The sequence below is a fragment of the Salmo salar genome, chromosome ssa18 (genome assembly GCF_905237065.1).
Source record: "Salmo salar chromosome ssa18, Ssal_v3.1, whole genome shotgun sequence".
Taxonomy (NCBI): domain Eukaryota; kingdom Metazoa; phylum Chordata; class Actinopteri; order Salmoniformes; family Salmonidae; genus Salmo; species Salmo salar.
In genome coordinates, this window is record NC_059459.1 from 55,548,488 (window position 1) to 55,560,672 (window position 12,185).

Here is a 12,185-nt window from a genome sequence, read left to right on the forward strand (position 1 = left end):
CATAAACATCACCACAGTATGAATGAGAGTTTGATTCATGTGCGTAGTATCTCTGTTTGAACTCTCTCTCCATGTGTCCCAAATTGAAACCGGCAGAGGAGAAAGTCAACATGAAGACACTGGTGCAGCGATGTGTCAATTGAGAAATTGAACAAGTTTACGCCTGATGAAGTTGTTGGCGTAACCTTGCCTTGGTGGGGCGGAGTGACATTTGTGTTGTTTTGTTTTTGTGACAAAGACAAACATGTAGAAGTTAAAGGGCTTTGAAAAAGAAGCGCTTGTGTTACAGCTTAGCTAACAAGGGTGATATGAAGCACAATGTTTACGCATTAGGCTCTGGTTATCATTCTGTATTGCTCTCTACAATAGTCAACTAGCATAACATCATTGGGATTGTCTAAATCTATGGTATGGTTATAACACAATTATCAAAGCAATGTCATATTCAACTGGTTGAGTAATGCAGCCATATTATAACAGTTAAAAGTTAAATAGCAAGAGTTTAGAAGGTTTTAGTATAGTTTAGAAAAAAGCAGTTAAAAGTGTTGTAAAAAAAAAGAGTAAATGACTTACATTTCTCGAGCTTCCTGCCGATCTGTAAAGAGGAATACAAAAATTGCACTCACTTTTAATACCATTTCCATCACCGTGTAAGAAAAAATGTAGGCAATATTATGTACACATTTGCTACCTTTGCTACAGGAAGAAAATAAGTAACTGGACATAGAACTACTATCCCGATGAATAAGACTAGTATCTAAAAGACACTGCTACAAGTGACAAGCACGCTTATGAGCAGTAACATGGAGTATGCGTTGCATTCCTTTCTAATACCTAACATAGAGCTAAATGACAGACAAAATAGTGAACGTCTAGCGACATGTTTCTGGCCTGAAAAAAACCCCAAAAACCATGAACAACTAAACAGTTAGTGGGGAAGAAGAGGGGCACAATATTACCTCTTCCTCAGCCTCTTGGTCTGAATCAGATTCCTTTGGGGTGCAAGAAGCAGCAAGAAGCAGAAAGAGACAGATAGACAAGTAGAGAAAGGTAGAGGAGGGGGAGGAAAAAAGAGAACGGGCAAAGCAATGTTACCATAGCGACAGACTTGAAGGTTTGTGGCCAATCAATGTTGTTTTGGGAAGGGTGTCGGGGTCAGAGTAAACTTGAAAGACCTCTCAAAGGAGAAGGGATTCATGTTATACTTTAAGACAGCTACCAGCACTCACATATAGTAATGCTTGTTGCTTAAAATAAATCAGTCACAGTTAAAAGGTGTACAAATGATTTTGAGAATACAAACCCCAATTAAAATTTGAAGGAAGATAGCATGCTATGAGCATGTCACGAGTGCAGATTTTGCATGTTAGTATGCAAGCAACACACTGTTAAGAAGGTATTAATGTACCTGTGGGAAATGGTAGTTAAGGACTTGAATACTCAGTTATTATTGAATACACAAGTCAATCAATCTATTTAACTTAAGTCAGCAATGACGAACACTTAGGCATGCAATGGTAACTGCTGGTGTGCTATACAGGACCCAGATTTTTCCTGGTAAGGTCACATGATCAGGAACAATTCCAAGTCCTAGGTGTATCCTAGGCTGTGTGTTTAGGTGGAGGTAATGTTACCGTGTTCTTACCTTTGAGTAGGATGGTAGTGTGATGTTCAGGTTGCATATGGCGTTGTGGGCCAGACTTCTATAAGACCTGGGTTCTTTCATAAAGGACAGACGGCCACATGGATCCTGAGTGTTGTCTCGGATCTGTGGAATCATCGACATCATTGTCGTCAGTCAGTCAATCAATTAACATACAGTTTACGATGCATGACTAGTTTGTAATAAAGTATATGATATGGAAGAGTGTATGAATGATGGCCCAGTAATACTCACCTTGATGAAGAGTGCCAGCCTGTTCTCTTTGAAGGCAAAGAAGCTGAAGAGATGGTGCTGGCCACTCTTGGTGAGAGGGACCAGATTGCCAAAGCAGTCTGCATAGATGGGTTTGCCCTCCAGGACCTGAAGAGAAGCACACATCAGACACATTTATATTAGCTGAGGATAGAAACATACCAAACCCATCCCTGTTAGTAATCTACGGTGTGATTTACTAAGCCTTCACACTTTACTGGCAGTTTACTACACCTTTCACTGGAGAATACAATATTTTTAGAAGGGAATACCACAGAAAGATAAGAGCTTAAAGGTACATCCCTCCTAGCCCTTGACCACACCTCTACCATGACACCCACCTCTACGTCTCTGCTCCTGGCCACCTCTGTGAAGTTCTCCTGTTGCTCCAGGGTCTTGTCCATCTTGTCGTCAGTCATACAGAAGCAGCGGAGCCGCGCTTCAATGGGGTCGTGGGTCTTGGCGAAGATGACGAACTTGGCCATGTAGGGAACACAGATGATCTCCCTGTAGACCGAAGTGGAGAAGCTGACTGACTCCTGCACCTGCCGACAGTCTATCAGCCAGAACCTGGCCGACACGTTGGTCGTGAAGGAGACACAGTCGTTGATGAACGTTAGGGGCGTGGTTCCTGTAATGTCCTCCCATTGGGCTGGCGTCGTTCCACCTTTGAAGAAGAATACAATTGAAAAATGTTAGAAGGTTAGCTACAGACATCATGGTTTGTGTGTGTCCCTGCAGTGTGTGTGTGTGAGTGTGTCAGTGTGTGTGTACAGTTTGTATGTATGTATGTATGTGTGTACAGTGGTTCCTCCTTTAAAAGTTGTGTCATACTGCAGCATACCTTGCGGGCTGCTGCAGCATTCTATGGCACGTTATTTAATTGACAGTCATTTTTTACGTTAATGCAAGTTAGTACTAGTTTGACCACCAGAGGGCAACTTTGAGAATCATTTGATAGTCTCCCATATTGGCATTACTAGAGAATTTAAAACATTTCTTGTAATAACATAGTACATGGGATTGATTTAAAGAAATTTGGCTTAATTAATTTGATTAATATTATGGTGTTTCTATTTCAAGAAAAACAAAAAACGAAACCCTCAGGGTTTCCGTTAGGATGGAATGGATAATATTGCGCTGTACAAGTGACGGTCGGGAGTAGGCTACAGCATAAGAGGATTGGAAGATTCTAAATTAATATCTAAGGGGCATAACATTTCCACACCCTAACTGTAGTGTAACCAATACTCCTTTTGCCTAAGGTAGGCCTACAGTATGTCTAAAAATATTTCTTTCAATGACGTGACTTTCCGCAAATAATTACATTTAGAGGATTGGAGGATTCTAAATTAATATCTAAGGGGCATTTTTTGTTAGGGCAAACCTGATCTGTGAGAATATCTAAGGGGCTTTTATATCATTCTAAATTAATGAATTAATAATAATCGCTTTGTTTAAAAAGTATTGATATTTTGGAGATTTCATTTTCATTTAACCTAGAGTGATTGAGAAAAAGGCAATTCTTGAACATGGGGTGAGACATTCTCACAAATTTGTAAATAAAGCCAGTTTGTTATTTAGAATTACTTATTTCTGGAGAAACCTAACTTGATTATTTAGCAGACATCACTTCCTTATATTCAGTCAACACATATATCTTAAGAATATCATGGAATATAATTGAACATTTTCGTTTCTCCATGTTTGTCTCAGAGCAGCGCGAAACGGTGTTGAAATAGACGTCCACAGCTATATATATATATATATATATATATATCGATATTTTTTGATAATTTTGTTTTATACAGTGAGCGATTGTAATCTGAATAAAGGCCAAAAAAATATTAATAAAGGCCAAAATATAGCCCTTCTAATAGCCATAATGACGCTGTACAACGTGACCATGTGTGTTTGAAAGAGTATTTTCCAGTAAGCAACAATTTGTTTGCCTTCATTAGACAACTTTGTTCCAATATTTCTGTAAATCAGTGATATTTATTCCCGTAGTAATTCGTTATCGATCCATAACTAAATCAACATCTGCATTTTGAAAGAGGATTTTTATAATTATTTTATTAACGAAAGCATAAAGATGCTGACAAAGAAATACAGTACTGTACAGTATATGCTTTTACATTTGGATAATAAAGCATTTAAAACATTTTGAAGATATAAGCCACTTGCATTTGTTTATTAGGCTACTGTGCAGTCTGACAAGTAAACATAGCCTACAATACATACTGTAGTAAACATGGGAAAGTGCCTAATTCCTTACATAAGGGAGAGCAGGCCATGTCCAGACTTTCTCAGTGACGGGCAAGCGGGAGACTGGGGTTCAATTCCCCGACTGGGAGGAAGGAGTAGGCTGTCCTTGTAAATAAGAATTTGTTCTTAACTGATTCCATATGTGCTATTTCATGGTTGTGATGTCTTCACTATTATTCTACAATGTAGAAAATAGTAAAAATAAAGAACAATCCTGGAATGAGTAGGTATGTCCAAACTTTTGATTGGTACTTGCTTAATTATATAGATTAATATTATAGTTTTTCTATTCCAAGAAAAACAAAAAACCCTCTGGGTTTCCGTTAGGATGGAACGGAAAATTTGCCACTGTACAATGTGACGGTCGGGAGTACAGTACTGGGCTATTTAGCTGAAGAATCCCCATGTCGTGTGGGCAGGGCATGCGTGAGACTGGGGTTCAATTCCCCGGCAGGGAGAAAGGAGAAGGCTGTCCTTGTAAATAAGAATTTGTTCTTAACTGACTGGCCTAGTTAAATAAAGGTTACACTAAGAGCATAACATTTCTGCACCCTAATTTTTTTTATTCTAGTCTAACCAATACCCAAACGGAGATTAAGTGAAAATAAAAATCTCATTGATTTATCAAGACCAGTCCCCATACTTGTCTCAGAGCAGTGTGAAACAGTGCTAAAATAGTTGTAGGCTATTGCTTCAAATCCTATTGCTTCTAACTTCAATATGCTCTTTAAATAAATAAGACCTACACCACTTTTAACAGCACATTACTGAACACTAGTGAGACTCGCATCACCTACGGTAGGCCTATAGTATATTGAAAAATATGACGTGACTCTGCCAATAATTACATATAGAGGATTAGAGGATTCTAAATTAAAACCAGAAGCCACCTCATGGCAACAATTTGTTTGCCTTCATTAGACAACTTTGTTCCAATATTTCTGTAATTCACTGATATTTATTCCCATAGTACTTCGTTATGGATCCATAACTAAATCAACATCTGCATTTTTATAATTATTTTATTAATGAAAGCATAAAGATGCCATTATTAGTTACATTGTTTTAGTTTGAACTTGCAGACTGGCACTAAGAACAGAACAGAGGGAACGTTTACCTAGTCAGCGCCATTATTAGTGAAACGCACCATAAATATTTTGGTGATGATTTTGTCTTCAAATAACGTAAAATGAGCGAGAAAAAGGCCATTCTTGAACGTGGGGTGAGACATTGTTACTAATTTATCAATAAAGCCAGTTTGTTATTTAGAATTATTTTCTGTTTTCAGAGGGAGAGAAACCAAAAAGCTACAGTCATCTCATGGGTCTCCCAGTCGAGGACAGCACGGGTATTGAACCAGCATCTGTAGCAACACAGCTTGTACTGCTATGCAGTGTCAGGCACTGTACAACATGACCATGTCGGGAGTGGGGCTACAGTACTACAGTAAGAGCAAAATAATCCTAACAAAAGAAAATAATAAAAACCTTGGTGTAACAACAGTTTTAGTAAGTAATACTGAAGTCGTGCACAATTATCAGTTTCTATTTAGGTTTATGTCGCCCATTCATTGTCACTTAGAGACACAGTAGGACCCAAAAGCATAATCAGTGCTCTAACTCCCCCTTGCGCTGGTCTGGAGCAATGAAGTGGTGACGCAACGCAGGGTACCGTACTAAACCACAAATTACTTCTAAGTCCTGTGGCGTAAGCTCACAACTTTTAAAGGAGGAACCACTGTATGTACAGTACCAGTCAAAAGTTTGGACACGACTACTTATTCAAGGGTTTTTCTTTATTTTTACTATTTTCTACATTGTAGAATAATAGTGAATACATCAAAACTTTGAAATAACACATATGGAATCATGTAGTAACCAAAAAAGTATATTTTATATTTGAGATTCTTCAAAGTAGCCACCATTTGCCTTGAAGACAGCTTTTGCACACTCTTGGCATTCTCTCAACCAGCTTTATGAGGTAGTCACCTGGAATGCATTTCAATTAACAGATGTGCCTTGTTAAAAGTTAATTTGTGGAATTTATTTATTTCTTAATGCATATGAGCCAATCAGTTGTGTTGTGACAAGTTAGGGGTGGTATACAGAAGATAGCCCTATTTGGTAAAAGACTAAGTCCATATTATGGCAAGAACAGCTCAAATTAGCAAAGAGAAACGACAGTCCATCCTTACATTAAGACATGAAGGTCAGTCAATACGGAACATTTCTAGAACTTTGAACGTTTCTTAAAGTGCAGCCGCAAATACCATCAAGTGCTGTGATGAAACTGTCTCTTATGAGGACCGCCACAGGAAATGAAGACCCAGAGTTACTTCTGCTGCAGAGGATAAGTTCATTAGAGTTACCAGCCTCAGAAATTGCATTCCAAATAAATGCTTCACAGAGTTCAAGTAACAGACACATCTCAACATCAACTATTCAGAGGAGACTGTGTGAATCAGGCCTTCATAGTGAAATTGCTGCAAAGAAACCACTACTAAAGGACACCAATAAGAAGAAGAGACTTGCTTGGGCCAAGAAACACGAGCAAAGGACATTAGACCTGTGGAAATCTGTCCTTTGGTCTGATGAGTCCAAATTTGAGATTTTTGGTTCCAACCACCTTGTCTTTGTGAGACGCAGAGTAGGTGAACGGATGAATTCCGCATGTGTGGTTCCCATCGTGAAGCATGGAGGAGGAGGTGTGATGGTGCATTTCTGGTGACTCTCTGTGATTTATCTAGAATTCAAGGCACACTTAACCAGCATGGCTACCACAGCATTCTGCAGCGATACGCCATCCCATCTGGTTTGCGCTTAGTGGAACTATCATTTGTTTTTCAACAGGACAATGACCCAACACACCTCCAGGCTGTGTAAGAGCTATTTGACCAAGAAGGAGAGTGATGGAGTGCTGCATCAGATGACCTGGCCACCACAATCACCCGACCTCAACGCAATTGAGATGGTTTGGGATGAGTTGGACTGCAGAGTGAAGGTAAAGTGGCCAACAAATGCTAAGCATATGTGGAAACTCCTTCAAGACTGTTGGAAAAGCATTCCAGGTGGAGCTGGTTGAGAAAATACCAAGAGTGTGCAATGCAATCATCAAGGCAAAGGGTGGCTACTTTGAAGAATCTAAAATCTAAAATATATTTTGATTTGTTGAACACTTTTTTGGTTGCTACATGATTCCATACGTGTTATTTCATAGTTTTGATGTCTTCACTATTATTCTACAGTGTAGAAAATAGTACAAAATAAATACAAACCCTTGAATGAGTAGCTGTGTCCAAACATTTGATTGGTTCTGTATATATCTGTGTATATGTGTGTGTGCGTTCAATCCACCCTTCTCTCTAACCTGTGATACTACAGAGCAGGCGCAGGGTGGGCTGGTCCCCTCCGAAGCCGTTGACCACTGGGTCAGTGTTACTCTTGGGGATGGGGATGGTCATGGTTATGGGTTTATGGAACTTCCTCCTCCGGGGCTCCAGGGTCACGATGGGGCTGAACGTAGCCTTGTTCCCCAGGAGCTTCTTCACCACGTCCGCGTTCATTGGCTGAGCCTGGGGATGACAGGTAATGGCTTTAGAAGTAGACTGACATTAGAGATACCTTGGATCGGCTTTGGCGTTAAAATATGGATTATGACGTTGATAAAACATGATGACAGTGTCGTAATCATAAAAATACTCAACGTATTTAACTTTCGCTCCATTAAAGCTCTGCCTCAGAATCAAGAAACGTGCCATTCTTTTTGATTATAACTCTGACTGCCGCTCATGCCATAGGCCCCCATTAATTGGGAAAATAAGTCGAGAACATTTTACAGACACTCAATGAAGAGAATATTTGAAGTAAATGACCTGTAGTCCCACTTTGATCCTCTTGGTGAGGGCTCCCTCTGGGAAGACCGCCTGGACCGTAGGCACCACCGTGCTGCTGAGGATGCCCCCCTCTGGACCAATCAGGTTACTGTCCTGTTTGACCCGGGACACCACCGCAAAGTACTGGGGGAAGTCCCTGGTGATAATGCGGCAGATACGCTTCTTCTCCAGCTCCTCTGGAGGGTCCAGCTCTGGAGAGGAGGACAGAAGGAATGGTGGTTAATTTGACATTGATTCAGATTATGGCTCTGCTGAAATACTTTGACAATGATTTCTTCCTTCCTCCCCCTTGGAGTAATCACTGCTCACATGACTGGGTTGGTGTAATCCTCGCTTTCACCTATCCAGCCATTTTAGATCAGTGAATACTCCAAGAAAGGGAGGCAGGAGGCAATGCTTCTCCAGAGTATTTGAGCAGGGACTCTTGGCAATGGCCTCTAATGACGATGATCACTAAGTGTTGACTCGTGTTGACGACATCACACTCACCCTCGTCCATGCCGTTGAGGATCTGGTTGAGCTCCTCCTCGGTGTGTTCACAGTGGTGCTCCTTCCAGCTCTCTCCTGTCTCACTCCTCATGATCACCAGCTCCCTCTCCTTCCCCCTCAGGGCAGCGAAGTGAGGGATCTCCACGACTACAGGCCTGCGACCAGGGACAGGGAGTACGGTGAGTGTGTGTGTGTGGGTGGAGATGGGGAGGGGGGTATGTGTGTGTACAATATATATGTATGTGTGTGTACAGTATATGCGTGGGTGTGTGTGTAAAGGGTGTGTGTAAGCAACCACATTTCTAACAACTCACCTGATGAGCACAGTACAGTGTGTCAACTACAAATGCTTATGGGACAGTCATGCTAAACATCCACCAAGATATCAAATGAACCAATAAAACCATGAGGTTGAACAGGCAGACAGACAGCACTAAACATAGAAAGCCAACCACAAGGTAAGGAGCCGAAAAGTAACTGGGGAACAAAACAAACATACAATGTAGTGTCTGGGATGCTACGACAGAGAGCACAAGTGGGGCAAGACACCTGGGCCCGGTTTACCGATAGCGATGGAACTTAAAGCTTACAAGTGTTTTAACGATGCATCTTTCCTACAACGGCCCGAAGATGTAACATGCGCATCCCAAAACACCATGGTCGCTAAGTGCGTCGTTGGAGCATGTGTCGGTACTGATGGGATCGAAAGAAAGGAGGCGCTGCTCTCGGATCAGCTTTCTCCATTTAAATGTTACCGTAACATTATCATTATTTCACAAAACTGATGACGGATCAGCTACTAGAGAGATATTACCACCTACGGCTGCAAATATTGAGGCAGCTTATTGAAAATGCTTTATCCAATAAAAATGCACTAAATCACCAATTTCGCACACCATTGCGCACATGTTAGACTACACATCACGAAATACATTGAGACAAATTACAGACAGCAGCCTACAAGTAGCAAAATAGAACTCAATTGATTAAACATATTTATATTTTAAGGAAGTCATCTGTTTTCATTTGAAGCATCTTTTTATACGTAACTTGTTTGTATCAATTGCAAAAACATTTGTCAACTTTTTGTAACTTTTCTGAAGTTTTCGGCGGTCAGGGAGACGGATAAACCATGTGATTCTAAAGACACACTTAGCTGTTCTAAGAGTGGTTTGAGTCAGGCGTTAGATTACGAGCGTTTTCAAGTGAAAACGTTAATAACGCTGGTTTTGCGAAACAGCTCTGGGATTTTAACGACGCTCCTACGAAGGTTAACAATGCTCCTAACGATTACCTTTTGGGAAACATGGCCCAGCACGACACTATCACACATAGCATACAGGTGAGGTCACAGACACAACATATCACAGAGAGTCAAAACATAAAAGGAGGAGGCTATAAAATGGAACCAGTAGCGTCCATGGATTGTTTCATATGTTTTGTTGTCCCCTACCCAAGGAATTTTGTCCCGGGAGGCCCGAGCTGCAGGATGCGGCTAACGAGGCTCTCACCCTCGTTAAGAGGGGGTGGGGCAGTGGGAAGGTGCAGTTTACTGTGAGACCAACCGTCCGTTAGCAGCAGTGGGGGAGAGAGAGCGGAAGTAGTCAGAATAATGGGTGACTAGTTGGAGTTTGTGAAAGACTTTTGGCTGAGTGGAGTGGAGGCCGTCATCAGGACATCATGGTAAATACATAGGGCTTTAAATACACAGAGCTTTCAAAGTGGAAGTTATTATGAACTTCACCATCAGGGGGCAGTAATATATTATCGGTAGACAGCCTCTCTTAGTGGTAACCTACATATCAAATCAATCATGGAGCAATGTTCTTTTGCAGTTTTCTGTTTCCTTGCAGAGTTTTTTGTTTCCATGTGTCTTATAGAAACAGTTAGTTTCCTAAAAAATGGTTGAGTTAGAGCTAGAATGCTGTTTAAAAAGAAAACAAGCAAGGCCCCTGCCACTGGGAAGAAGCAAAGAGCATAGACCGTTTTAGTAAGGCAGAGGCAGGGTGAAATTAATCTGAGAAAAGGAAGAGGGCAGCAACATTCTCAGGTTTTCATTCATACAGTAGAACTATAGTGTCCTTTGACGCACACTGTCTCTTTTCCTTTTCCCTCGTAGCGTTCTCACCTCACTCACTCTTGAGTCTTGGACTCTCACAACATACATCATAATCTCTGACATCTCCTCGCTCTCTTTCATTCTCCCTCTCTGACATCATGCCCCTCTATACAACTTCCTCTCTCTTTCACACTTTTACCCCCTCCCTCCATCCCATATTTTCTTACCCGAGGAACTGGGCTCCGACGGGCCCCACCTCGATCAGCCTGCTGGCCAGGCCCTCTCCTTCCACCATGGGGGGCATGGTGGCCAGGCGGTGTCTCTTCACCAGCCGGCAGGTCACCCGCGTGGGCGCGCTGCACTTCCGCGGCGGGATAATGATGCGCAGGCCGTTGTGGCGGCAACCCCGCATGGCTCCGCCCCTGGCGTCCACCATGAAGCTAACCAGGAAGCTGTTAAGGGAATGGGCGGGGGCAGATGTGATGTTTACAAAATTAAGAGAAATATATTTTTAAGCATTGTGACAAATACAGTATATCTTTGTATTTCCCTTTACACAGATAACTTACATAACTTTCAGCAAAATACGATTTTTGGGGGGTGAAAATATACAGACAAATATGAATCCATGTTAAAACACACAAACATAAGAATTACAGTTTCACTGCATACCTACATGCACAAACACCAGACTGTGAGTGAGAGGGGAATGGGTGTGACACCACATACTGCGCTTCACCGGTGACACCAGTATGTTATGGTAAAGCAAACAAACCATTACAATAACACTCCAACACACAGACTGAACAATACGGTACAACGGCAAACATGGAGATTGGTTATATCAAACACAAAAACACAAGGAGCCTGGATTCACCCGCATAGCTGATGTTTTAGCAGTGTCACGAAGCAACACCCATCCCACTCGCGTTAGAATTCCAGAATGAGAAAATATAGGCTATGTAAAAATAATGACACTCAAATTGAAAATCATTAAACTTAATAATGAGGATTGTATCGGCCTAATTGAAGTGAAGATTACATCTCACATTCCAGCGTTCAAACTTGTTAACAAGGCTGCATGGGATTTCTCTTAATGCAACTCTGTGCAGCCAACGGCAATGTCCACTTCAGGTAGGCTATAATGCCAGGAGCCGCTTGTGGACTTGACAGCTCTAACGCAGTACCACCTCAAGCTCTGACACCACCAAAACAACTGCTATACGGGTGTCGGCTGAAGCAGATCTGAATGAATAGAGCCCTAGACCTTGCAGCTGTGAATCGACCAAACACAATTAAACAACAAACAAAATGGCCACCATGAGTCAACAGGATTCAACCAAGATGGACACAATGGCTGACCAATGATGATGAGGCAATGTGTGTGACTCTTTGATGCAGCACTAGGAGCAAATTATGTCCCTTACAAAGAGGCCTGTGTAAAAATGTATATAAACGTTGACAAATGTCCAAGTGATCAAAAGCTAAAACGGGGGAATAGTGGAACATGGGAAACATCTGTTAGTAGTGCTGCACTCGCAAGACAGGCATTTGTCAAACAA

The 12,185-nt window shown here is 41.5% G+C and overlaps 1 protein-coding gene across 23 annotated transcripts in view; it reads right to left on the bottom strand.

Annotated features, from left to right (window-relative positions):
* Positions 1-12,185, bottom strand: part of LOC106577504 (ankyrin-2) — a 255,844-nt gene that overhangs the window by 34,415 nt on the left and 209,244 nt on the right. For 17 of the 23 annotated variants that reach the window (XM_045701293.1, XM_045701294.1, XM_045701287.1 and 14 more), the window contains 10 exons: positions 10,851-11,075; positions 10,018-10,116; positions 8,565-8,719; positions 8,055-8,266; positions 7,550-7,754; positions 2,257-2,582; positions 1,898-2,023; positions 1,646-1,768; positions 960-992; positions 574-595 (listed from right to left, as the gene is read on the bottom strand). In XM_045701293.1, coding sequence (XP_045557249.1) covers positions 574-595; positions 960-992; positions 1,646-1,768; positions 1,898-2,023; positions 2,257-2,582; positions 7,550-7,754; positions 8,055-8,266; positions 8,565-8,719; positions 10,018-10,116; positions 10,851-11,075 — 1,526 coding nt within the window. The remainder of the gene's footprint in view (positions 1-573; positions 596-959; positions 993-1,645; positions 1,769-1,897; positions 2,024-2,256; positions 2,583-7,549; positions 7,755-8,054; positions 8,267-8,564; positions 8,720-10,017; positions 10,117-10,850; positions 11,076-12,185) is intronic. The other 6 variants (XM_045701299.1, XM_045701297.1, XM_045701300.1 and 3 more) reach the window with 2 other exon arrangements.